The 25,979-nt window shown below is 37.2% G+C and overlaps 5 protein-coding genes and 1 long non-coding RNA gene across 9 annotated transcripts; 1 reads left to right on the top strand and 5 right to left on the bottom strand.

The window, feature by feature from the left end:
- The first annotated feature begins 237 nt into the window (after nucleotides 1-237).
- LOC121255532 (basic blue protein-like) lies at nucleotides 238-1,214 on the top strand. The gene is made up of 2 exons (XM_041155887.1): nucleotides 238-676; nucleotides 840-1,214. The coding sequence occupies exons 1-2, from the start codon at nucleotides 478-480 to the stop codon at nucleotides 1,049-1,051; spliced, it is 411 nt and encodes a 136-aa protein (XP_041011821.1). The 5' UTR covers nucleotides 238-477; the 3' UTR covers nucleotides 1,052-1,214.
- Nucleotides 1,215-1,826: 612 nt separating this feature from the next.
- LOC121255537 lies at nucleotides 1,827-3,473 on the bottom strand. 2 transcript variants are annotated; one of them, XR_005938791.1, is made up of 2 exons: nucleotides 2,409-3,473; nucleotides 1,827-2,114 (listed from the first exon to the last, which is right to left on the bottom strand). It is a non-coding gene; the product is annotated as an uncharacterized LOC121255537 (long non-coding RNA). The 2 variants fall into 2 exon arrangements; XR_005938790.1 differs by having other exon boundaries at nucleotides 1,827-2,176.
- Nucleotides 3,474-6,869: 3,396 nt separating this feature from the next.
- LOC121255536 (probable plastid-lipid-associated protein 4, chloroplastic) lies at nucleotides 6,870-9,488 on the bottom strand. Of its 3 annotated transcripts, XM_041155892.1 has the most exons (6): nucleotides 9,109-9,485; nucleotides 8,756-8,869; nucleotides 7,927-8,022; nucleotides 7,447-7,521; nucleotides 7,273-7,340; nucleotides 6,870-7,177 (listed from the first exon to the last, which is right to left on the bottom strand). In XM_041155892.1, the coding sequence occupies exons 1-6, from the start codon at nucleotides 9,418-9,420 to the stop codon at nucleotides 7,105-7,107; spliced, it is 738 nt and encodes a 245-aa protein (XP_041011826.1). In that variant the 5' UTR covers nucleotides 9,421-9,485; the 3' UTR covers nucleotides 6,870-7,104. The 3 variants fall into 3 exon arrangements, with proteins under 3 accessions (XP_041011826.1, XP_041011828.1, XP_041011827.1); XM_041155894.1 differs by lacking the exon at nucleotides 8,756-8,869 and having other exon boundaries at nucleotides 9,109-9,488; XM_041155893.1 differs by lacking the exon at nucleotides 7,447-7,521 and having other exon boundaries at nucleotides 9,109-9,486.
- Nucleotides 9,489-10,788: 1,300 nt separating this feature from the next.
- Nucleotides 10,789-12,307, bottom strand: LOC121255534 (pathogenesis-related thaumatin-like protein 3.5). The gene is made up of 3 exons (XM_041155890.1): nucleotides 12,164-12,307; nucleotides 11,240-11,903; nucleotides 10,789-11,112 (listed from the first exon to the last, which is right to left on the bottom strand). The coding sequence occupies exons 1-3, from the start codon at nucleotides 12,207-12,209 to the stop codon at nucleotides 10,971-10,973; spliced, it is 852 nt and encodes a 283-aa protein (XP_041011824.1). The 5' UTR covers nucleotides 12,210-12,307; the 3' UTR covers nucleotides 10,789-10,970.
- A 2,442-nt stretch (nucleotides 12,308-14,749) lies between these two features.
- On the bottom strand, nucleotides 14,750-15,953 carry LOC121255535 (elongation of fatty acids protein 3-like). Its single transcript, XM_041155891.1, is given in 3 exon segments — nucleotides 14,750-15,496; nucleotides 15,499-15,572; nucleotides 15,575-15,953. Coding segments are annotated over 3 exon segments (816 nt in total). The 5' UTR covers nucleotides 15,672-15,953; the 3' UTR covers nucleotides 14,750-14,851.
- A 412-nt stretch (nucleotides 15,954-16,365) lies between these two features.
- Nucleotides 16,366-24,820, bottom strand: LOC121255533 (protein RETICULATA-RELATED 1, chloroplastic). The gene is given in 9 exon segments (XM_041155888.1): nucleotides 16,366-16,959; nucleotides 17,555-17,719; nucleotides 17,855-18,160; nucleotides 18,250-18,348; nucleotides 18,903-19,018; nucleotides 19,092-19,184; nucleotides 19,313-19,477; nucleotides 24,315-24,466; nucleotides 24,469-24,820. Coding segments are annotated over 9 exon segments (1,557 nt in total). The 5' UTR covers nucleotides 24,647-24,820; the 3' UTR covers nucleotides 16,366-16,676.
- Nucleotides 24,821-25,979: the final 1,159 nt, after the last annotated feature.

A 25,979-nucleotide genomic window follows, 5' to 3' on the forward strand; every position in this document is an offset into this window, starting at 1 on the left:
AATCTGTATTATTAAGTATTGAGTTAGTCTATATATATTAGGACTGTTTATATAAGTCTATACAATTATATTTAAAAAATAATTAAAATTATAATAATATCATTTTTAAAATAATATATTTTTCTCTTTTATATTCATTTATCAATGCAACTGTATAGGCAGTCCTCACTCAAAACTGTAAATAAAATTTCTCTTAATTATTTTTCTATAATCTAAGAATCTTAATTAATATATTCATTAGAAACAATTATTTTATTCTCTTGCCGAAACTGAAAGCTGGATTTATAACCTAAACCCATGAATTATGATCATTATCATCTCATAACGTACAATAAGTTGTTGATGACTCTCCTGTTCAATTATAGGCTAAGCTCTTAATGTTATTTGTTGGCTTTCCGACGTTGTTTGTTGGGTCATGCATCTATTTAATCGTCCCATGAATTAATATCTTCATATTGCAGTGGAGATCGGGAGAATATGTTGGAAAGAATGGCCCAAACAAAAATCCCTTCCATCCAGCTTGGCACAATATTAGTGCTGATCATGTGTATGTTGTTTTGCTGCAGAACGACTCAGCAAGCAGAGACGGCCAACATGGTTGGTGATGACAAAGGTTGGACCTTTGGCGTCAGTGACTGGCCTGATGGGAAGAGCTTTAAGACCGGCGATATTCTTGGTAGGCCGTATATATTCATGTACGAAAGTTTTTGTTGATATATATGCATGCAGGTTTATAATTAATTAGTCATATATATATATATATATATATATATAGGTATTGTACGAAATTTTTTGTTGGTAGGAATGATTAATATTAATTTGTGTTTGTTTATATATAGTGTTCATGTATGATCGGACCAAACACGATGTGGTGGTTGTCCGAGATGATCAACATGGTTATGATTCATGCACTGTCCCAGAGGTTGTCGCCGGATGGTATCAGACAGGATATGATGAGATCAAGCTTGAACAAGGAATAACATTTTTCATCAGCTCCTATCCTCAAAACTGTGCATCCGGAATGAAGCTGGCTATAAATATTACTGCTTGATCAGGAACCACACGATCAACTGAACATCTTTATATACGGATCCCCCCGGTCTCTCTTATCAATAATTGTAAGGCCAGACATGCGTGCATGCAGCATGCTATTCGATCGATCGTTTTGTTTTAAGTTGTCAAGAATTACTTATACGAATGTATTTGATTATGATCACCCTTAACTACTGTCTTGAACTAATTAATATTAGATTCATAAAGTGGAATTTATGTGTTGAGTGCCTCGAATGTTGATAAAAAGTGATTTGTTTTTAACCTTTTAACCTATTTTTCAACCTTCAAAAGGCATAAAAGTAAGTGTGACCAGTACTCAACATGATCATGGAAGGCAATAGTACTAGTACTGCTCACATCTCTCACATCTCTCTCTCTCTCTCTCTCTCTCTCTACGGAACAATGTAATTAGACCAATTATGAGATTGACTTTAGTAGTCATAGCACGCTTTACCAGCTTGTGTGTAGCTAGTAATTGTAGTTGTTAGAGGTGGTGGTGGCCATGTATGGTAATATTAATGCAAGTGCGCGCACTTGAATTTGTTGGGGGATCAGATGTGTACGTAAATCATTTAAACCTCCAACAACGACGTTACCATCCAAAATGGCAGACTCAATCACCATTTCCGAGCATAATGCTTCTTGGTATCCAATGCCCAACAGCAAACCAAAGTGTCTCAGAGCCAATGGCAGCCGCGCACGCGTTCACCGTAATCATCAATGGTGCTTTAAAGATGAAAAAGTTGCGATCTCACCATCATTACATACTAAGAAAAAGGCTCAAAAGACATAACGGATAGAGAAACTTTACATGCAACATGTTTGGCTGCTTTTTCAATTTCATGTACACGGTTGACTTACATCAATGCAATGACAAAACATTAATATATTTAACAAGTTACGGGTCAAAGTTCACAAAAATCCAGACTAGTGCTGCCAAAATTCACTTCTTCCCTTCTGAGAATTGAAGAAAACTCCCTCTAGTCTTCCCAAAAAATAGTTTGACGCATTATGGCATCCATCTTTCTTGAACTCTCATTAGGAAACAATGTCTGCTCAAGCTGTAGTTATTACATGAAATTGCTCAAGTTGATCATAGGTAGTTCATCTCTTGAGATAAGCCCTATATAATATTAATGCAGCTAGCCGATCATGATCTGCTGCTTCGGTTTAAAACCGACTCATATGTGTAAAGACTAATTAAAGAACATACATATATATGTTCTTTATATATATATATATATGATCGGCTAGCTATTATGATGCAGTACTCATATCGAGTTGCATGTTTCGAGTTTTTTGTCTGCGGATACTGATCATCATTTGAACTCATATTACGGGTATATAATACGTACCAATATGAAACCACCCTATGGTTGATGGTCGATCGTATTTGGAGCATAGCGGCCATTAAAAATGACCTATCCAACAAGTGATTTGGCCTAATTCAATGGATACAAATTTACTAGTCCTGCCGCAGCTAAAGAATGATGAGTATGCATTAACCTGTAACCTGCAAAGTGGCCGAAAGAACAAATTAAGATCAGAATACACTAAGAGAGGTCAACCGACAGAACAAGTAATTAAAGCCAATATTGGAGCTTGGAAAAAATTTGCTGCTTTAATAATTACCTGCATGCGTAGATAACACTTGTGACTGTATCTTATATGTAAAATTAACCACCTAAATTTCTAATGTTCCTTACCCCAAGACCATGAAAGAGCTCATCTTAGTCTCAACTATAAATGCATGCACACATATAAAGTAAACAAACAACAAATTAGTGTAAAAATAACACGAGTGAAAAAGACTTTTTCTGGCCAGATCAGAAAATACGACAGATATTAAGGATCGTAGAGCTATTAAGCAGAAAGATTTTCATCAAGAGCTTTTGGCTCTTATATGGTTTCTCAGAGAAAAATTTACAGAACCAATTTGACATGCTGGCCGCCTCCAAAAGCTGAAAATCAAACTAGTTAACTAACAAGAACATTTCATGGAGGTGGACAGAATGCCAAATTGGCTCTGCAACAAGGCCCCTGAGAAACCCTAGAGAGAGACCACAGAGAGAGAGAGATGATAGCAGAAGTCTGAGTCAAAGAATGAAGAACGGAATTTGTGTAGTGCCTTTTGAATTAGGATTGGCTTTTTGTAGAAAGTAGCGGGTGCATGAGCGTGCATGGTGTTGTACAACCTGTGGGGATATGTGTAGGCGTTTCCGGATTTTTCATTATATGCATGATACATGCTTTTATGGTTGCAGCTTTGTGACAAGATTGCCCTTTTGTTCCCTCAATGACGACCCAAGAATCCTTAAGGTTCAACTCTGGAAAGCGGAATTTCCGGCCCACATGTATATTATGGCGCTAGCTTCCTTTGCAGGGTATGTATGTCGTGTGTACATATACTCTCTCTCTCTCTCTCAATTTGTAGCTACATGCTTTTTGACTTGCGGCCAAGGGACGTTGGCCGCGAGACAAAATGGGCTGTCTTTGTCTCCCACTCAGATTGAGTTACTTAGTCAACTGGCTTCTTGGTTCTAAGTTTCATTTACACTGATTTTTCAATATTGGCAAGCACGCATGATTAGTTTGGATCGATTAGGCAACGAAATGGAATATTATTAATTTTATCGATTTCATGAATTAACATGTACTTATAGATCATAAGTCTAGCTAGCTAGCTAGCTAGATATATACCATGAACTATATATGCCATTGTTCAGCAGTAACGATGTGTAAAACGTTGAGAAAAATTAATTGTGACAATTTATAAGATTTTTTCAAACGAAAAGTCACTTCTCTTGTAGTGAGTGATATTGAGATCGATGATCAGTATATAGTATTTGAGAAACACTACTATGTCATCCAATTCTTACCGCTCCATTTGATCACTTGGTAAATTTTTTTTTTTTTTTTACTTAATGATTAAGGAAGTAATTTTAAATGTATTGGTATATTTTTTTATTTTTTAAAATATTTAAATATATTAAAAAAATATGAAAAAAAATACTAGACGATACGTCCAACAGTAAGAATAGGATGGCATAATAGCCCCACTCATAGTATTTTTGTAATCACTCCATGATGGTGATCATAATTTCTAGCAATGAGATTGTCAAACGTCTAACGTACGACAGCATCATCTGTGTCGTGGTCACTTTTTACTCGAAATTAATTAGGCTCTTACGTACTAATTATCTAGAAGATCGAGTATATATGTTAAATATTCCTTTCAAATGGTTCTCATGTAGCACATGGCGGAATAATGCATGCATGCATGCCATCTTCCTATATAATTATATATTCACATTAATTATAGCTAGAAAGTTTATAGCAGCAAGTACTGTTTTTGGACATGCGTTGCATTATTACCAACAGTACTACTACTTATACGTACGTACGTACCATATATATATATATATATATATATATATATATATATATATATATATATATATATAACTATGCATCCAAAGAATCTCTCCGTCCTTTCATGAAACATATTTCCAAATCATTTAAAAGGTGAGGATCAGCTAGATATTGACCACGATAGGTTTCAAGAAGATGCTATGTCATGAAATCTAAATATTTGTACAAAAAAAAATTATTGATTACAAGAGTACCATATCCGAAAGAAATTAGTTTATTGACAAGAGTGTAACTAGAATTTTATAAAAATAAATTTATAAACTGACATAAATTTAATGTGATACATTAGATTATAAAATTATTTTTATTATAAAGTAAATCTAACAGATTATATAAAATCACACACTATAATAAAACTACTTATTTGATGACAATTATTTCCTATTAAAATGACTATTTTCTATCAAAATGAATTTATTCTCCTAGCAAATAACTCACCATACATGCTATTTTTTCTATAATGACATAAATTTGTTAATCTATTTTTATAATAAAATCTTTTTGTAATTGTAGCACTGAAATAATCAGTTTTCCCTCGCTAATAATATCTGGGACGCGTACCAAATAATTATCAAATCACGTGAGGCTAGTCTTATTAAGGGGTGGCTCCAATTAAGAGGATTATTATATGTATGTGAGTAGAGGTTCTAAACTCTTGACCTTCAATATTAATTATAAATATATATATTACAAAAAATTTTATACACTATACTACCATGTCACTTTTATCTAACTAAGTGTGGTGTGGCATATTTATCATCATTAAATGATCATTTATTGCATATTTCTGTATCATTTAATAGTGATGAATATATCACATACCACTTAATATAATTAAAATAGAATGAGAGTGTGGTGTATAACAGTACTCATATATTATATATGATCTCGAGGTTATATTTTATAGCATATATATATATATATATATATATAGCACTATGACTACAAATTTATAAATGAAAAGGTTTTTCTAAACCATGCTTAAATACATAAAAGTGACGTGGCCGGACAGAATGATTTACGCGCGGTCGATCGAGCATCATCTGGAATAAATTAAAGTTGTCGCAAATTAATTAACATGCATCCCTGAGATCAACAGCCTATGCAAATTAATTAAGAATTAAGCAATTAAACAACTTCATTAAGACTATTATCACTGAGATTCGAATTTGAGCACAAATTGATTATTAATATATGAAATTAATTAATTAAGTTGGCACACTCATTATTAATTTCCACGCGGGTGCTAGCTGCATGCTAGTTCATATATGGAGCTTTACAATGCAAAAATCTTTTAAAATTCAACCCAAATCTCAATTTGATCACCTCATGTATAGAAAATATTTACTTTTTAGTTAAAGTAACGTTAAATACATTTCTAAAGTATGTGGTACATTACTCCATTTAAAAAAGTATAATTCACCATAAAATATATATATATATATATTTTCACGTGGATTTAAGGTGTGCTCCAATTTTTTTCACAGTGGGATCCACTTTTTTTTTAATGGACTATGCAAAACTTACACACCTTAAAATTATATATATTATTACTTATAATTCTACATTTAACCATAATTAAAAAATATTTGAAAAAATCACAAATTAACATGGTCAGGCGATAACGTTCGCTCTTCATGATGTGCTTTTCTATTATCATTAATCCAACCAACGCTAATTAGTTTTTAGCAGCTCGCGCAAATGAATCAAATGACCATTGTTTACAACAAAATCATGAAGATCATTATAATCTAAAGGGCAAAGACTCAACTTGGCAGCACATATGCAAAACACCATCAGTATTACATATTGTGCCATGAATAATGAATCATGATTGTCCATAAGCCCACCTTTTAAAACAAGACATCATGAGAAACTGAGCATGACAACACCTAAGATGGTGCAGAAACAACCGCCCAGCGGCGGAGAGACTGAGGCCCATCCCGGAACTAGAAATGAGACGCCATACATGCATGCATGCGTGTTTTCTTTTAATGGTGGGTGGAAGCATGTTCTTAAATATGTATTATATATAGACAAACAAGTACGGGCGCATGTATGTGGTGTGAATATGAGAAGCAAGGCAGTATCTGCTTATTCTGCAGAGTAGAGTAACAGCAGAGAGTGATGGAGCGAGAGGCAGCCGTTGAGGTCCACCAACGTCAAGCATTAGGCGGAACCGGCCAGATGCAGATCAACTAGGACACATTTCTACGTTTTATTAATTAATTGTACATCCTGTACCGCCTCTATATAACAAATTCATCATGATCTCATTTTCTTTCATTCAGTACTGTCAGAAAGCGAAATGCCATCTAATGAGAATTAAATTACAAGACGATCTGTATAAGTTTCCATTTTGGGATCTTTTGGGGGCCTAAACAAATATGAAATGAGTTGTCCATAACTTGTGTACATGCATGCAGTAGTTAACGTTGTGTGCCAAACCTAAGCCTGCCAGGGAATTTCAGCAAGCCCTTGAGCATTTTTCTGTAGCCTTTATATATAGTATACAACAAGGAAACTAGCTAATGATATGACCAAAACTGTGTTTTAAGCAGATCAGCAGTAGTTGCAAAATTCGGTCCACTCTTTCGTGACCAAGAAACTACACACTAATCAAACAGGAACTCGGTAAGATGGATCCACCATTTTCAGGATGAACAAGTTTCCTTTGTCACCTCTTGATACCCTGCCAAAGGAAAACAAGATTAAAGAAGGAATCTTCTTGAAGTCTAAAGTCGGATACTCTTCAAGTTTATATAATATTATTGGCTCAATCAGTACCGCAATTCTTCATCCAAGTATGTGATTTCCAATTCACCGCGAGCTCTGTCAGGTGCCTTAACAGGTATCTGTTGTGCATCAAAATCAGTAAGCACCTTGCTCTTCCTATATAACTCATGTGGCCTTTTAAAAAAAAAAGGAAGGAAAGAAAATACTGGCAAGGAGATTACTTACTAAGCCTCCGATTTTAAAATAATCAAACTTTACAGCTACTTTCTTTGCATTCAGAGGTGTTAAATCTGCCGTCACCTACCAATACAAAACATATTCATAACAAATATGGCAGGTGAGCAAGTCTATGTGCATCAGTCTCTGAATCCAAAGTGATCTTCATAACCAGCCCAAGTATGTTAAATTACTAAAATGTCCATCTTGCTAAACTACCTCATTAACAAAGAAATGTAGAGGACTGCACTGCAACACAATATATCAGTCAAGAAAAAACTATACTTGTCATCCCCTACACCACAGACCAGTATTGATGTGTAAATATGCGTGTTTAAATAGAATGACAAATCACATGTTGGTGTGTGGTGTGGGGATGATAAGTAGCATTTCTCGTCAGTCAATTCTAATCATTGCGTATTAATCTCTTTCCATGTCTTCTTCCCATTGCATATTTTTGGGTACAATGACAGAATAAATTGAGTATACCTGGTTGAAGAATGGCCAAGATTCCATATTCTGGGCCCTAAGTACATCCAAATTGATCGCCTGGTAGTTTGCACTCGATCTTAGAAATTTGGGTCTCTGTGATCACCATGTTAATTTCCAAAGTGAATGCAATTTATACCATGAAAATGTCAAAAAAAGCAAACACGTCCAGTCGCAATAATTTATTTCTTTGTTCATTTTACCATGAAAGATACAGAGCATGACTCGCCAAGAAAAAAGAGTATGCAAAGTGCTTTTTCTAGCAATTCAGAATATTAGATAGGCCCTCCAAAATGTAAGGAGTGCAGAACCATATATATCCAGATGTACAACAATTGATCCCTTCCGCTTGAAATAACCATTACAATCATGCATGACATTACAAGTATGGAAATGTTGATAAAAGTGTTAAAGATATAAAATAAATAATAAAAATCTACCTATTTTCATCGGTTTAAATTTTTTGAACAAGTGGTGACATCACATGGTATCATAGCAGAGGTCCTAAATTCAAACCCTAACTCTATATTTTATCTCATTTAATTAAATATTTCACGTGTTGAGCCACCCATTGAAGGAGAGTATGGTCCACACATGAGGAGGAATATTAAAATATAAAATAAATAATAAAAATTTACATTTTTCTATCGGCTTAACTTTTTAGAACAAATGGTGATTTCATAATAACAACCACTAATGCACAGTAAAGTCAAAGAGTAAATAAAAATAGAAATAAAAACTCTATAAGAATGCAGTGTAGAGGTTATACAAGATTGCTGAAGCCTTAGAGAAGACAATGTATAGCAATGAAGATGGAGAATAAATTAACCTGGGTCTGCAAAATTGATCTTGAAGTAGTGTAGATAAGCTCCCATTTGCCATCGAGTAAATTAGATTTGAGGGGTTCCTTTACTGGGTTAAGTGCTTCAAGTTTTTGAGCAATCTATTTGAAAATAAGTTTCCGAGTATCAGACAAATTTAGTTTACATAAGTGCGTTAATATATCAGGAACTAAATATATGATACCAATTTCCCACTAAAATCCTATCGATTTCCGTTTTAAGCATCACATGTAAATTTCGTTCATGTTGATAATTCTCTTAAATCATTAACTTTTGACAGAGAAAACAAGAACCCAGAGATCAAACCAAAGGTAAGAGTAGAAAAAGAATTCGGTCCAACCTGATCAACTGTTTGCTGGTCTTCGAAAGTGGCATCTGCTCCGCGATCCAGGGGCGCAATGGCTTCAAGCAGCTCCTCCTTGAGAGTCTTGGCATCTTTGCCTTTTTTCAGGAAAGCAGGAAAGAAAGAAATTTTGGCTCTCCATTTCTCAGGGTGCGAGGTGCTTGAAAGGTTGTAGGTGCTGGGATTAATGGCTGGGACTGGAAAACGAAAGGCAGTTCGAGGAGGCGGAAAGCAGTGGGACTTTGGAATGGAAGGTTTCGAGGATTGAGCGGTGGTGAGGACTAAAGCTGCATGAGAAGATAAGGCCATGGATATGGTTTTTCCTGTGCATAAAGTAAGAGTGGCTTGTATTTATCTAAAATGGTCTGCTTTCTACATGGTAGTTGAGAAAGCGGTTCAATATTTCATAGAAAAGATTTAGCATTTTGAGAAGGTAATATTATTAACGTGACAAGTGTTAATATATTTTTGACACATTAATCATAAAAAAAGATTAACCTAAGGTAATTAGAATTTTTTTTTAATTCGTTTTAATATTGCTCCGATGGCATGATATGTATATATTTAATTCTCAATATCCGCTCCTGAAATCAGCAACGTGCAACCATACAGAGCGCCCATGCTTAAAATTGCCAAAATAAAACCAGCGACAGAACCTGACTCGCCACCACTCTTATGTCTCTTCGCATGGTCCCAGCCTCCCAGAGAAAGGTCCCTCTTTCCAACACATGCACGTTTTCCTTTTTTGGGGGGATTTTCTCTCTCTTTGCCGTCCACCTTCTTCTCATTCCGAGTTCTTTCTCTTGCTCAGGACTCGGTAATGTGCTCCAAGTTTAGTTCTTTCAAATTTCAAATAGCAGAGGTAACCAATAAACGCTATCAAAATCCCCACTAACCCGGCCGGCTGAAACAATCCCCAGCTCTATAGAACAGAAAATGTAATACCTTTTCAATTTTAATTGTCTTTTGGAATTGGTATAGATATTAGATGATGTTATTTTTGTTCATTTTTACTGTATTATTTCGACTGTTTAGTTTTGTTGATTGATGTCACTTGTTTGCTTCTAAAACATAAAAGAAGCTCCCACGAAGAAACACAAGGGGGTAAGAAGGATAAATTTTTTTAATGATTTCACTAATTTGCTGCTTGAATCAGAATGCAAAGGATTGCATCTAATTAGAAGGAAACAGATTATTAATTTGTTCTGGTATTGCCTGAACCCCAAATTTACCACTGAAGCCTGCTGATTTGGAGTTACCCCAGATGAGAGTCCTTTCCATTTTTTTCCTTTCTTCTCTTTTTCTGCATGAATGTTCATCTGTTGACTCCTATTTTGGTTGAATTCAGAAATTCAGAGTGCTCTATGTCTTCCTTGCTGGAAGTTGTTGCTCTCGTTTCATTTTACATGATCTAGAGCACTAGTAATTTCTAATCTCTAATGCACATACTGGAGAAATTGCCATGCATTCTATGCAAGATTTCTCTTAAATGCTATGTGGAAGAGATACGTTATTCAAGGAGCTATTTAAGATTTGAACCTGACAAAGTTAGCTTGTCAAGCTGCTTTTGTTTTTACCTTCCTTTCTAACCCTATTACTTCCATAAATCTTTGCATCCAAATGTTGTCTTTGCCCATTTTCCTATCCATTTGGCGAATGGATTAATATTACACAAACTGAAAAATATGCACCCCAAACCGGGTGAAAAAAGATATAAATGGCAGGCATATCCTCTTATAGCTTGTGATTTAATCAGCTTAATGAAAAAAGAGGGGGAAAAAAACAGCCAAAACCGTATGGAACCAAATAAGTACAAATATGACTGGGGGGTTGGAGTGATTGACTTTGTACAGAAATTGCTAAAGCATGGCCCACCATGATTCAAACATGAAGGTTAATGCAAGCATTGGGACCCACCATCCATGAGAGACTACTGATCTGATGCCCTTTGATTGATTACAGGCAAGCTGCTTATCATGATAAGAGCATATGGTTTGGTTCCTAGAATCATCAACAAAGAAGTTTGTAAAAATTATACCGGTAGGTATGCAAATATGAGAAACATGATACCTTCATGTATAAGTTACTGGAAATTCTCATTTACTCTAAATATTGTGATCTTACTTACCTTGATGCGCAGAATGCAACTATGTAGTCTGCTCCAGAGCAAGTTATAACGCTGGTAGGGTCATCATATGCGAAGCTGTATGCTGTTGGGCATACTTGTTTGAAACTCTTGGAATAATTCGAAGGTAGACATGTGGATGGATTTCCAAACATTCCTCTGCAACAATACTCATCAGTGTTGAACACATCACATGCACTCCGGCAAGCCACAACCTTTCCGTCAGCCTTTAGGGCGAGCTCCGACGGGCAGTTTTGCCTCAAATCTCCATCACAGCCAGCAGTACTGCAGTTGCCTGTACCATTAACAGCTTTGACAACTATAGGCACATTAAAGCCATCTACAAGGCTTACATCATAGAAATCGATTTGTCCAAGGGTGAAGTCGGCGATGGAGGTGGGTGGTGTGCTCGGCTCGGTGCAATTGAGGATGGTGCCGCAGCTACCCGTTTGGCATTTTCCATTACCCTTTTTATCGAAATTGCAGCCAGTCCGAGCCCATATCCGGCCACCCCACCCAGCCGAAGCTGTATAGACAGCAGACTGTCCGGGTTTTAGTGCAAAACCTCCGCCGCTGAAGTTCTCACCATGTGTAATTCCAGGCCATATTGTTTCCTTGCAGTAATTTACTATGGTGAACGATCTTGTGCTTTCGGACAATTTAATCACTGCCCAACAAAATGAATACAACCTTTGTAAGCTTTTAAAAACGAAATCATGTTAGTAAGCTCATGGTTGGCAAAACTTGCACACCTACTTTTTGCCGTGACAAAGAGAATGCATGCCTACAATGGTGCAAAAAGATTACATGCATGCTATATACAGTAGGAATTAACTAGCTAGGTAGGTAGTACTGACAGAGAAGATAGATTATAAACATACAAACAAAACGAAGAATATGAACAAAATGATGAAGAGGGAATGGCACCTGATACAATGATAGTGAAGATGAAAAGGTTGAGATGAGAAGCCATCGATCCCTCTAACTCTCTCTTTGCTTTAGCGATAGTGACACGAGAGGAGAAATGTTATCTGTGGGTATTATGTGAAGAGGAACCTATAAAGATGCAAGAGATCGAGAAAGGAAGAATGCGTGTGGGAGTGAGTGAATTATCAACAAGTAATGGCAGCCTAAAAAGGTTCCTTGCTTACAAAGCAGAAAATCAAATGATACCTTGCCTCTCAGCTTAACATTATGCTGAATCTTTTTTCATTTTCATAATCTCTCTTTGCTGAATTAGTGTTTATGTTTTAGGTCTCACCTGTTGTCCGAATGGATGACAAAGTCCTAGTGTCTATGCTTTACTCACCTCAAGCATAAGCATCAGCACACAACATATATAGTAAGAAACTTTGAACCGATTCACTCACATCATCCCAATTATATATATAAATTATATATATATATATATATAAGTTGAAGTTCTTAAATGGAAAATAATATATTTGATTAGTCAATAATATACCTTTTAGTTTTGTAACCAATGAATTTTTTAAAAAAATAATGAATTTAAGAAAAGTTTAAATATATACACACACACACACACACAAGTAATATGACGTACTCTTGAAGGTCAAGTGCTCAAATGACCAAATATTGGCATTCTATTAAAAGCTTTATTTATTATATATAATGGCTCTTAATCATGCTAAATTATGTTAATCAAACCAAAGAATCTTGCTTAATTTTGTTAATATATAATTTTTTTTTCATTTTATAAATTTGGTTATTTTTCCGTATGAGGACAAGAACTCTGATTATCCAACGGAAATTTATAGAATACTCATTTATTTTTTCTTTTTGCCTTTTCATGATTTGTAATGGGCCAACACCAAGTGGACCGAGCCCAAAACCAAATATTTTATACTAGAGATTCTAATTTAGGGATAGTAATATCTTACATTACTCATTAATCCAATACGAACATGACACAAAATCAACAGGTTTGTAGGTTCTGATCAAAAGAAATTGACCCGTTAAGATACTATTTTTTAGCAGTTAGTGACCCATTTATACCCATTAAATTTTTTACTCAAAATTACAATTATATCATTTCTAATCTAAAAACAAAAATACCTTAACCCTATTTCGTATTTCCTAACTCTCTCTCAGACCCTCACTCACTCTCAGTTCTCAATTGAGCCAGTTCTCAGGAGTCACAACTGCCTCACAAACTTCCTCTTAATTGTAATTTTGATGCTTTTATTGTTTGAACTATAATTTTATATTTATGTAGTTAGTTTTGTATTTTTAGGATATATTGTAATATTAACTTTTATATGAAATTATGTTAATCACGTCAAAAGGATAATTTGGGTCAATTCAATCCATTTACATAAATGGGTTAACACGGGTCGTGTCATGTCAAGATATTTTTAATTAATTCATGATAGGTCAAAACAAATCATGTTAAGGTTTGACAATCTGACCTGTTAAGCTTAACGGGTCATGTATGAGTTGACCCATATTGTATAATATACACGACTTAACACGATATGAATATGATCCGTTAACACAATTTGTCATCCCAAATTTTATCGACTTGCACCAAATTTAAATAGAGAAACGATATTTGCAAGTTATAGGATGCACAAGTTATATCTATTCCATTTGAAAAAAAAATGGTAAATATAAGACTCATATGAAAAATTATTTTTTTAATAATAGATCTCACTTCTTTTTTCAATAAAGGTGTGTTGGACTTGTACGCCTTAAGGCTGTATCTAGCATTATTTATTCAAGTAATCTAAATAATAGCATGGGCCGAAGCTAACCAATTCGATAACCCATTGACAACCGTCTATGTTGGATAAATAAGTAATTTTTTTTTTTCTAGTGAATAATGAATTATGATGTTTTAAAAAAATGAAATGCCAAACTAATCAAGGGGCACTTATGAGTCTATGACCCACCAATTTTATTTGAACATTAGGGCATGGTTTGGTTTGATAGATGATCATTATAATTTTTTAAAATTTTTACATAAAATATAATAAATAATTTAATTTTTTTAAATTTTAAAATAAAAATTATATTAAAAAATTATATTTTAATAATATTTTATTCAACTTTTATCTCATCTCATCTAATTAAACAAGTCAAATACTTAAAACTTTTATTTAGGAATGAGCATATTGTTTATGGCTACTTTTATTTATTTATTTAAAAGTGATGTTCCTTTATTACTTTTAGGGCATATTGGAGTTTGGCTTTGTTAAAAAATTTTAATATTTTTAAATTATGTCACTTATATTTTAAATTAAATTATGTCACTTATATTTTAAATTAAATAATAGCGTATAGATGATATATGGAGTAAAAAAATTTAAATAAAACTATTTTTTAATAAATTGATAAAAAATTAGTTTGAGTTTACGTAGGTAGGCATTAGCGCGGGCGCCGTCGTTGGAGAAAACATCACTGTGCGTGCTTGGATTGAGCTACGTACAAGGCTACTACAGCCTAGAGAAAGAATATCTCAATCCACACGGTTCATGACCATCGACAAGTGACAACCACACAATTCATATAGAGAATTGAACCCATTTCCAAAACGACATTTGTTTCTCAATCAAAGATAAGGATTCCAATCAATCGTGACCGTCCAACAAACAATCACGACCGTTTGTCCTTTTGATCCATCTTTTTCTTCTTCGCATAACTCTTAACATGGAAGTCCAGAAAGAGAGCCAGAAGAGAGGCATTGAAAACGGCGTTGAAGCACCAACCCCAGATCCCGGAGCATCCGGATCCGGTGAAGTGCTCGTAGAGCATCCGACCTGAAACCGCAAAGCTGAACACGAATTGCACGATCTGGAAATCCGTGACCAGGCGCTTCCACCTGGGCCGCACTCCGATGGCGCACAATAGGTAGTAGGCGTACATGACCACGTGCACCGAGGCGTTGGTCACGAGCGCTACTGGGAACAGGGACTGGGAGGTGTGCAGCCAAATGTAGCACATGATCAGGACTGTGGAGTGGTGGTAGACGTGGAGGAAGGTGAGCCGTTGGAGGGAGTTACTGAGAATGATCAAGAGGGTGTCGACGAATTCGAGAATCTTGGAGAGGTAGAAGACGTAGGCCCAGAAAAAGAGGGGCCCGGAGGGAGGGGTGTGTGGAGGGAAACAAATGATCCAGTGGAGGTGAGGCGTGTGGGTGATGATGGAGAGGGTGCAACCGACGGCCATGACGAGGGAGAGGAGGAGGAGGGCGAGATTGTGGAGGGCGGAGATGGGTTTGAGGAGGCTGGGACCAAGGGAGGAGGGAGTGGGATAAGGCGGCGGGAGAGAAGGAAGGTGAGGGAGAGGTAGGAGAGGAGGGTGAGGAAGAGGAAGAGAGGGTGGAGGCAGGGGTTAGACCCGGAGTCCATGAGAAGTGGAGGATGGTTGGGTGGTTCACTAGCCAGTATTGGAGGGTTGTGACAATGGGGTTCATTTTCAGGCGACGGTGGGTCGGGGGGAAGAGAGGAGGTGGTCTCTTCTTTTCTAGATATGATGAGGTATATGTATAATATTGGATATGCTTTTATATCACAATCACTGGCCAGAAGTCGAAGGGGTATTAAAGTATGCGAGAATACTCCTGAGTTTACCCAAAAAGAAGGAAAAAAATAATGTAAGCGAGAGTACTAAATGGTAAATACTAATCACTTAGCTTATTAATACAAAATCACCTTTTCAAACCACTTCCACATTATAAGTACAGCAGTTTTGCTGCTAATCCCACCACGTTTGTAAGCGTCAGATTACCAACACCAAAGGCAAGTGTTCGGCCTCTTCCAGGTTTGAAAATGTGAATGGTGAAGTGAGTTCCTCTTTACACCTAGGCACCCCACTTACTCGTATCATATTTTTGCTATATATTATGGTTCCAAATTCAACCCAAGTGGTGAACAGTGAGCAAGACATTCTGGGCATATACACATATGCATGACGAGGCCTGTTGGAATGCCAACTCGATCTAGGGCGAGTCACACAAATTCATTACAATTGTTGGCAGTTGGATTGTGTGCAGAGAGAATGGATTGGCATTAATTACTAAGGAGGGTGACAGCAAATGAAAGTCACTGAGCAGTTCGGGAGTTAGATGCCCAAAGAAATGATCAAATCACTGGTCAAAATATGTAATCTGGGAACAAAATCTTCAAACCTATTAGAAAAATTCTGCAAACAGCAGTCTTACACAACGTGTTTACTTAGTTAAAGTACAAGAGTTCAAGGAAAAATCAAGAAATTCGCTCCCCCCAACCCCCACATAAACAAAAAAATTATTCTCGTCATGGTCATTTAAGTCTGTTCCTTTCAGGTTGTCCACGGCAGAAGCAGTCATGAATCATTACCATCAGCTCTTACTTTCTCAAGTCTGATGAGCAAGCTAGCCACGTCTTTATCAGATAGCAAAATTGGACAGTGATAACAATTACAACATAAGAAACCATGCTCAACTTGTAGTCACTTTCTTCCGGACAATCCTCTTTCTCCGAGCCTTCAGAGCTGATGGTTTACCATCGGCAACAGAGTCACCCTTCTCCTGTTTGATGCCAAGGAGCCCGAGTCCAGAAACAATGGCATTCTTTGATATAAACCATTTTGAAGATGGCCTATCAGCATCCTCTGAAGGTCTGTTGTAAACCTTCAAGAGAGTATCTGAATCAACCAGCGGATCTGCCTCTACCCCTAGCCAGGCCAGCCTTGATCTCTCTCCCAATTGGATATTCAAAATCCTGCATACAATCACTAGCAAGAGTTAAACAATTTCACAAGTTCTGATGTAAAGATCCAACACAAAACAAACAATACTTTCGACGTCCATAGTCGAAGATTAGGTGACATCTACAACGTACGTCAATGGGTCCCTCACGCCACTAGATGAAACTCTCACAACAAATCAAGAAAATATGTCAACAAGACTACATGATTGAGTAGTATATTATCAGATTGACAGACACAAAAAAAACAATATCATATCTATTTTATAAAGGAACAAAAAAAAAAAAAAAAAATTTTTGCTTGTTTATTCATTAAAAAAAGAAGAAAATGAAAATAAAAGCAACCCACCATAAACATGATTAAACTAATAGCAACAGTTAAAAATCAACAATAAAGAGAGGCAACTACGGTTGGATTATCACAAGTGAACGTTGACTATATTGACAGTGTCGCCAAAACCCTAAGAATATCATATCAACCTAAAAAATTAGGAAAGGTTAGGTAAAGGAAAACAAACCCTTCTTTCAGCATGGGAAAGTGCAAAAATGTGTGCCAACACGATTTTAAGTTTGATCTATGAACAATTGTTTCCTAGTAAAAGTAACAGACCTCAAAGCCGTGCTAAAAAACAGAGCCACTCCAATGACATCAAAATGGCTGCTTATTGCTCTATCAAATCCACATAACATCTGATATCTGAGATTTGCATAAAGACCGAGGAAAGCACCATAACCAAGTGCGTTTGTACTCACGGATGGAATTGTCACGGATAACCTGCCAAACAGTTAATCATCATCCAAAGTTAATTACTTGGACTAGTTCACCCAATCACCAACAGAGATCTTTACATCCTTCTATCCTGATGAAAATAATAGGTAAATGGAACACATGTTTCCAAGATATGCTTACCTTCCCTCCTTTTTACTAGCCAAAAAGTTTGACAATGCACCTTGTACCGCTCCAGCACTTAACCCAACCAAACACAACTCTGCAGCCTTGTAGAAGAATGAATGGATTCTCTTTTGCATATCAAATTCACGAAATGCGTAACTTCTTTCAAATATATTATTTGGCAGCTTCTGTAATGTATTTTGCAAATCAAAGTGGAATGTGTTCCCATATGAACGACAAGGAGCAAGTGACCAAACAACAATGGCATTGCAGGCTGATATCGTGAGCACATTAAGAAGTGCCAGATCCCATTCTTGCTTTATCCTACAACCATAGTAAAGGAGAAACTGAGCAGTGAAGTAAAGCATACCAGATAAAGTTTTGCTTCCTTTTTCACAAAAGGGAGCACAGACCTGTCCTTACGATTCTTCAACTCCCACCAAACTGAGCAGCTGATTGTAGCAGCCTGCTCCAAAAGAAGCTTATATAAGAAGGCAGGATCTGCAAGCATCCTGTGCAACATAATAATTTTAGTTTAGATAAGAATTAGGGATCTAAAAAAATAATAATTTTATTTATCTCTTTTCCTATAAAAAAAAAAATAGAGTTTTGTTATACATCAGCCACTATTCACCCCCACACCTGACAGTTTTTTTTTTTTTTTAATGTCAGACCCATCACCTTCAACCTCTCTCTCTCTCTCTCTCTCCTCAAGCTCTCTCTCATCGTGCTTCCTTCGAGCGGGACCGAGATGGAGGGGTTGGGGCAAGAACAGGTTCACTTGTTAGTGAACCCGGTTTGCCACATAGGGTGTGGGGTATGGGGTAGTGAATAGTGGTTGATGAGAAGATTTATTCAAAAAAAATAATTACGGATCTTTCTCACTAAAATTGAATCGAAAGCAAAAAAATGTAAAACATTCACCAAAATGTTTCATATACAAATAGTTAACACAATCATAAAAGAGAGATTGAACGGAATTAAGTTTTAAATGAAGCAAAAGACTATGTTGGAATGTTGGTTAGTAGACAGCCCATAATATAAAATCAAAGTTGAACAAAATCACCTGCCAATAAATGCCCTTGACATTCCTTCAGGAAGTGCTCGGGATATAAACCTAGTCGTAGTTGGCCTGGCATTGATTGCTAGGAATTTCACCATTTGAGCAGAGCTAACCAAACCCTGAAGGCAAAATTTCAATAGGTATCCAGAGACAAATTCTTGGCAAAAATCAGAAACTTAGAAAATACTATACCATTTCATAAGCTTGGCGGAATCCAGCAGGCAAATCCATCATTGTTTTCTGCCACTCGTTTAATACGGCATCTACAAATTTACGATCAAAGAGCTGGTAAAAGGCACAAAATTATAACTGCATCAGAAAAACATCGATATTAACAGCATTAGCAGACAAAGAATCTTATCTACCCTAGGAACATGATTTAGTGTTTTTGAAAATGTATCAGAATTTTTAACCTCCTCAAGAAATTTCCGTCTCCTAAATAGGCCTCCCTCGTCTCCTTCATCACCATCGTCAAAGTCATCAAAGTAATCGTCGTCATCACCGTCGTCATCACCGCCATCACCACCACCATGATTTATTTTCTTCCCAATATCTCCACCGCCTCCCCCAATTGCCGTCTGCAATTTCAAAGGTATCAGTCATTGACCAAAAACTGAACAATTGTTTAAAAAAATTATCAAACCAAGGCAAAGTAGGAACTTTCAGCTAATAGGTTCAGTGGATGAACCTTGAACCAGAGTATCAGACCTACCCCAAACTAAAAAGAAAATGATCGAATCTATAAAAATGTTGGTTCCCCTAAAGTATCTGCATGATATAAGAGATATATAAATTCGATGATGCAAACCTACCAATCCAATTTGACCAGTTTCATACACAAAAAGAAATCCCATTTCATCTTTTAAGGACACTTTTATTCTGAGAACAGTCAAATGCGAACTCATATTATGTTGTCATGCACAAGTAAAATAGTTCCCGATAGTATGGTAATAGTAGTTGAGAACTAACACGGGTTGGAGAACTAAATTATTCAGTTCCATGATTCATATTTTTATGGGGAAAAAAAAATGGGACCATTGGGTATAGCTGCAAGGGCACACTCGATCTGGGATATAGTGATTGAAAAAATAGAGAGGAGATTGGCAGAATGGAAGAGAATGTACTTGTCGAAAGGGGGTCGGATTACTTTGATTAAAAGTACACTTTCTAATCTACCCAGGTATTTCTTATCCTTATTCCCTATACCAGCAGGTGTGGCGGGTCGTCTTGAGAAGCTACAAAGAGACTTTCTGTGGGGTGGATTAGGAGAAGAATTCAAATTTCATCTTGTCAAATGGGAGAATGTGTGCCGTCCTATCGCTAGTGGCGGTTTGGGCATTAGAAACTTACGGTTGTTTAATCGGTGTTACTTGACAAATGGCTCTAGAGATATATCAAGGAACCCTAAGCCCTATGGAAAATTGTGATCGATAATAAATATGGTGGTGTAAGGGAGGGTTGGTGTACTAGAGAAGTTAGAGGGGCCCATGGAAGGGGGCTATGGAACCATATTAGACAAGGGTGGGAGGTCTTTCAGCGGTACATGTAACACCCCGTATTTCAGTGTATTTTTACTGAAGGATTATTTTTTTTATTGTTCAAAAATTTATCCTCTTATTTTAAAATTGGTTGGATTTTTAGTAAGTTTATTTCTATGATTTTAATTTGGTGAAAATTATTTTTATGTGCTTTCCAAATATTTATTTATTGTTATGCATTTGAATTGCTTTTAATATTTAAATTAATTACTGTGGGATTTAATTATTTCAATTTGACTTTACCATTACGTTTAAATTATTTTGTTTAACTTGTAGTTTTAAAATCATCTCCGTTGGATCATTTTTGTGACCCAAGTTATGAGGATTGGACCTCATTTCTTTTCCCTCCATTTTTCTTCCTCTCCTTTTCTTTTCTTTTCTTTCTTTTCTTTTTTTCTTCTTCCTTATTTCTCCTCCCCCGTGCGCACGATCTCTCTCTCCTTCTCTCTCTCCCCGCGTCCGTTTCTTCCCCACCAGTAGCGCCGCTGTGCATCGGCGGTGGTCGACACCGCCCAGCCCACTAGATTCCCCAGCCGCCGGCGACCTCACCCCACCAATATCACCTCCGTTCGTGCCGCCGTTAGCCCCCACGAAACCCACGAAACCCACGAAGCCGCGGCACACTTTCCGCCGTTGCGCCGCCGTCGCACCGCCATTGGCCACCATCTTCCTACCACTTCATCCCCGACCTCTTGGCAACCCATTGGACCCAACCCCAGCTCCGATCCGTCACCGGTGAAGCCCCACCAAGTCCATTTCCGATTTGTGCATTTTTGGCCTAAAACCACCCCTTGCGCCGCCACCCACGGCAAACCACCACCACCATTGGCTTCACCGACCTCCCTAGGCCCTACCCTATCAATCTTGGGTCTTCGTTTGTCCTCGTTGAAAAGTTGGTATTTGTGACCCACGGCCACAGTGTATTTTACACTGTGGTGTTGCTCAAACGTCGCATTTTTTCAACTTCGTGATCCTCGAAAAATTATTATATTGCACTGTAAGTATTTCTCCAAAGAACTTTCGTAATTTAAATGTATTTTTGCACTAACCCATTTCACTGTATTTTTGGCATGCCGGACTGAGTCCGAGGAGTTCGGGGGTCGGATGGATTTGTGATTGGAGTTGTTTGGTTGGATTTGATTGGATTGGTAATTGTTGGTTTGGACATTGTGTTGGTACATGTGCATTTCATTATTTCACGCATGATCATGTTTGTAAAAGAAAACTGGGTTTTCGTGTATTGGATTCATGTTCATGTGATTTGAAAAGCTATGATTTTATGTGATAATATTTTTGGTGCGTGTGTATCACGACCCCAAGCCGAGATGGGGTATTAACTCGGTGGAGCTCCTCTGGTTACTCGGGAGCGGAATATACTGAGTAACGTCCCCTGGATTGTCGCCGGGCGACAATGGGATCGGACAAGATGGTCTCGTGCCGACTCCGTGGTCCTTCTGCTGGCGGGGACTAGAGGATGTCTGACCACGTACGCGCTGGGCGCGGAACTGGGCATCGCTCGTTGCGTAGTGTGGGTGCTTGGCCATGTAGGCGCTGGGCGCGGAACCGAGCACCGCTGCGAAGCCAGGACATGCAGATGGTCCATAGGGAAGGCCATGGTGCATATGGAAATAATGCATGGTGCATTTGAAATTAATGCACTATTTTCTGGGAAAATAGTGCGAGTTGGTTTTTGGGTAAATCATTTTCTGGGAAAATGTTTTACGGATATTTTGGGCCAAAATGGGATTTTGGTGTGTGTTGGAAAATTATCATTTTCGGAGAAAATGATGTTTGTGGAAAATGCATATTTTTCATGTGCATGCATGTTAGCTGCATTTAATGCATTTTATATTACGCTGTTGTTTTGGGTTATACTTACCTGCGATACCATTTTGTGGTAACGCAGATTTTGATGCTGAGGAGGAGGAGGGCGAGCCTGAGGAGACGGCTCCACCTGAGGAGTGATCTGGGATCACTCGTTTGTATATCTAAAACTATTGTAAATTATTTTATGGATGACTGTATAACTGCTATTTAAATCTTTACTGATGTTTGATTGTAAATAAATTCTGGTACTTAGTTGACTATCCGCTGCATTATTTTATTTGTACACTGTTGCATGTACACACACACTGGCACTTCGTAGGGATGTGTGACCGTGTTGTCACCATCCTGGTGTCTCAATCCCTGTGTATTTTTATAAGGGGGATTGGGGGCGCCACAGTACACTAGGTTTCAGTTGGGTACAGGTGCCAGGATCAAATTTTGGAAGGATCCTTGGTGCGGCGACAGTGCTCTCCAAGATTTGTTTCCTATACTTTTCCTGATAGCAAGTGCCAAAGATGCCATAGTGGCGGAGGTTATGGGAATCGCTGGAGGGGTATTCACTGGAATATTAATTTCAACAAGGCGGCACAAGATTGGGAGATGGAGATTTTAGCAGATTTTTACAGTCTCTTGTACTCTTGTCGTCCAAATATCCAGCATGAAGATGATTTGTGGTGGATTCCTGCAGGGAGAGGGGTTTTCACTGTTCGTTCCTTTTATAAGGTTCTTACACAAGGGCCGGAGATACAGTTTCCATGGAAAAGGCTCTGGCGAAACAAGGCTCCTCTCAACGCTTCTTTCTACAGATAATCTAAGAAAGAGGAGGATAATCATTGCAAATTAGTGTTGCATGTGTAAAGGAGGGGGTGAGTCGGTGAACCATTTGCTTTTGCATTGTGAGGTAGCCATGACTCTCTGGAACGAGGTGTTTAAAAGGATGGATTTAACATGGGTTATGCCGGAATCCGTGGTAGATATATTGGCGTGTTGGACCTCTATCCAAGGTGTACATGAGATCAAAATGATTTGGAAGATGATTCCTACTTGCATTATGTGGTGCTTGTGGTAGGAGCGAAATGAGAGGACGTTTGAAGATAAGGAGAGATCTATGGAGGAGCTAAAAGTTTTCTTTTTTAGGACTCTATGTACTTGGGCCATTGTTGTGGACTTTAACGGCATGGATCTTCATGTTTTCTTAGATGCTAATGTGCCTTTGTAGATAGAGCATAATACTTTGTAGTTGACAGTGTTGCCCATTCTTGTTAATAATACTTATTTTACTTATCAAAAAAAATATATACATTTTTATGGGATAAGAACTAGAAGAAACTAAATTATTATGTTCTGGTGGGTGGGGCCTTGTATCTAGGGTTTATTCCCTGGGGTGGATCGGGATCCAAAGGACCCAGCCTTGATGACGTTCTAAATCATGGCAATTTTTTTCAGGAAACCAAGTGGTTTCTAAACACCTATGAAGGTAGTTTGGTGATCCAATAAGCCTAAGGTCCTAAAGCGTCAACAAGGAGCATATGACACAGATACAACGGGCTATAATGCTAGGGTCGCAAAAGGAATATCATATATAATTTCTTCACAAGGCCTCAGTCAGTCACGCATTTCCTGTCAGTGAGAGCTCCCATTATGTCTTCCAGTTAGGTACTGGAGAGCCAAAATCAGCCCTTAACCTTTCATTCGGTTCCTACGAAAACTAAGAGCAGTCAAACATGCATTTGCTTTCTTTATAATTAAGAGCTTAACTAAATAAAACCAAATAGTGAATAATCAAACGCCTTCCATGGGCCCTAAATATAAAATTCAAAGTAATTTTTATTTCTCTTCAATAATTTTGGTTCCTGAACGCTAAGAGCCCCAACCCCCAAAAATTGCATACCGTAAGGTCTCAGCTAAGGTTCTCAAATTATACACTTCTATTTTCCCCCAGTTTCACAGCAACCATCCGGAAATAAAAGAACTCGACGATATTTTTCTCAACCAACTAACGCATAAAAAAGTTTTTCAAATAAAATAAAATAAAAAGAAAAAAGCACACCTCGGGACTAGACTTGGACTGCTTCTGAGACATATCGAGCTTGCCCTTCTCCAACGTGACCGCTCCCAACGAGCCGTACTCTCCCTTCATAACCGGACTAATTATCGCCGCCGAGGCCGCCGGTGGCGCCATAAAGCAGCGCTCCAAAAAATGACGGAATCCCCTTCCACGACGGGCGAAGAAGACGAAGCAGAGGCCTTTATCACCAGTCCCCTCCGAGCCATCTTACCGGCCACCGGATGTGCTGCCGGCAAGAGGGGACTCACCTTGGGCTTCGATGATAAGGTCTTTATGGGCATAATTTGGGCCGTTTGGAACACCGCGTGAGACATTTTTTTTTTTTTTTTTTATTTGTGTGGGATCGAAGTACCCTATTTGGATACCGAGAAAATTAGAGATAAAAGTTTTCTCATAAGAGGTACCGCCTGTCGTTCTCTCTCTAGGGAGGGGCGCGAGAGAGAGAGAGAGAGAGACGGAAGAGAGAAGAGGGTGAGGGATGTTGGGGGGGGGGGGGGGGGGGGGGGGGGGTGGGGGGGTTTTGATTGATTGAACCGACTAGGTGACAAAGACGAGGGGAACCCAATCCGAAACTGGAGGCTTCAACGGGTGAGTTGACTCGGGGTTTCTATGAGTGGACTCGATACTCGGGGCCGGCTTGGTCTGCTGCTCTTATGGGCTGGACGGGGCCGGGCCGGCCCAGGTCAACGTTCTATGCACCAAAATAATACTTACCGGAAGGTCATATAACTAACTATCGTCAAATAAAAAAATAATAATTACGATCCGCTGGTCTCTTGCTCAAAGCACCAAATTGTCGGCTCCTTCAACTTTCTTGGCAGGTAAGTTTGGCGGCCGGGCAGAGTTTTTCTTCTAGCTATATTGAAAAAAATATTGAGACTGTATGGAGAGTGAAAATATTTTATTTTATTTATTATTATAATTTTTTGAAATTTTTATATAAAATATAATAAGTAGTTTAATTTTTTTAAATTCTAAAACAATAATAATATTAAAAAATAATATTTTAATAATATTTTATTTCATTTTTAACTTTTATCTCAACTCACTATCCAAATGGCTGAGATCTCATTTGTTTTTACAGTTAAAATTAAAATTAAAAAGTTAAATAAAATATTGTTAGAATATATTTTTTTAATATCACTTTTGTTTTAGAATTTGAAAATGTTGAATTGCTTATTTTATTTTGTATAAAAATTTGAAGAGGTTGAGATAGTTTTAGATTAGTTGAATAAAATATTATTAGAATATTATTTTTAATATTATTATTATTTTGAAATTTGAATTATTTATTATATTTTGTGTACAAATTTGAAAAAATTGTAATTATGAAATAAGATAAGGTGAGTTGAGATAAGTTTTGAATCCAAACAAATCATAATAATTAGATAAAATGAGATGAGATGAGAATAATTTTAAAAACAAATGAGGTCTAAAAGAAATTTCCCTTGAGCAATATAATTTCGCGAGGTGAATAGCATTTTTTTTAATCAGTTTAATCAAAAAAATTGATACATGCCTTTTTTTTTTTTAATGTAAGATACATGCCCTTTTAAGCATGTGAAAACACGTGATTTTTAATCATATTGAAAAATATTTTTAGTTTGTATCCATGCAAAAAATATTTACTCATTATATTCCTTCTAA

The sequence above is a fragment of the Juglans microcarpa x Juglans regia genome, chromosome 3D (genome assembly GCF_004785595.1).
Source record: "Juglans microcarpa x Juglans regia isolate MS1-56 chromosome 3D, Jm3101_v1.0, whole genome shotgun sequence".
Classification (NCBI taxonomy): domain Eukaryota; kingdom Viridiplantae; phylum Streptophyta; class Magnoliopsida; order Fagales; family Juglandaceae; genus Juglans; species Juglans microcarpa x Juglans regia.

Coding starts and splice junctions, on each gene's coding strand:
- LOC121255532 (XM_041155887.1), top strand. CDS start 478: ATGTTGGAAAGAATGGCCCAAACAAAAATCCCTTCCATCCAGCTTGGC. Junction 677..839: donor TAAGACCGGCGATATTCTTG/GTAGGCCGTATA, acceptor GTTTATATATAG/TGTTCATGTATGATCGGACC.
- LOC121255536 (XM_041155892.1), bottom strand. CDS start 9,420: ATGGCCTTATCTTCTCATGCAGCTTTAGTCCTCACCACCGCTCAATCC. Junction 7,522..7,926: donor CTTGGCCATTCTTCAACCAG/GTATACTCAATT, acceptor TTGTATTGGTAG/GTGACGGCAGATTTAACACC. Junction 7,341..7,446: donor ATTTTAAAATCGGAGGCTTA/GTAAGTAATCTC, acceptor GATGCACAACAG/ATACCTGTTAAGGCACCTGA.
- LOC121255534 (XM_041155890.1), bottom strand. CDS start 12,209: ATGGCTTCTCATCTCAACCTTTTCATCTTCACTATCATTGTATCAG. Junction 11,904..12,163: donor CTTCACTATCATTGTATCAG/GTGCCATTCCCT, acceptor TTTGTTGGGCAG/TGATTAAATTGTCCGAAAGC. Junction 11,113..11,239: donor GTTGCATTCTGCGCATCAAG/GTAAGTAAGATC, acceptor TGATGATTCTAG/GAACCAAACCATATGCTCTT.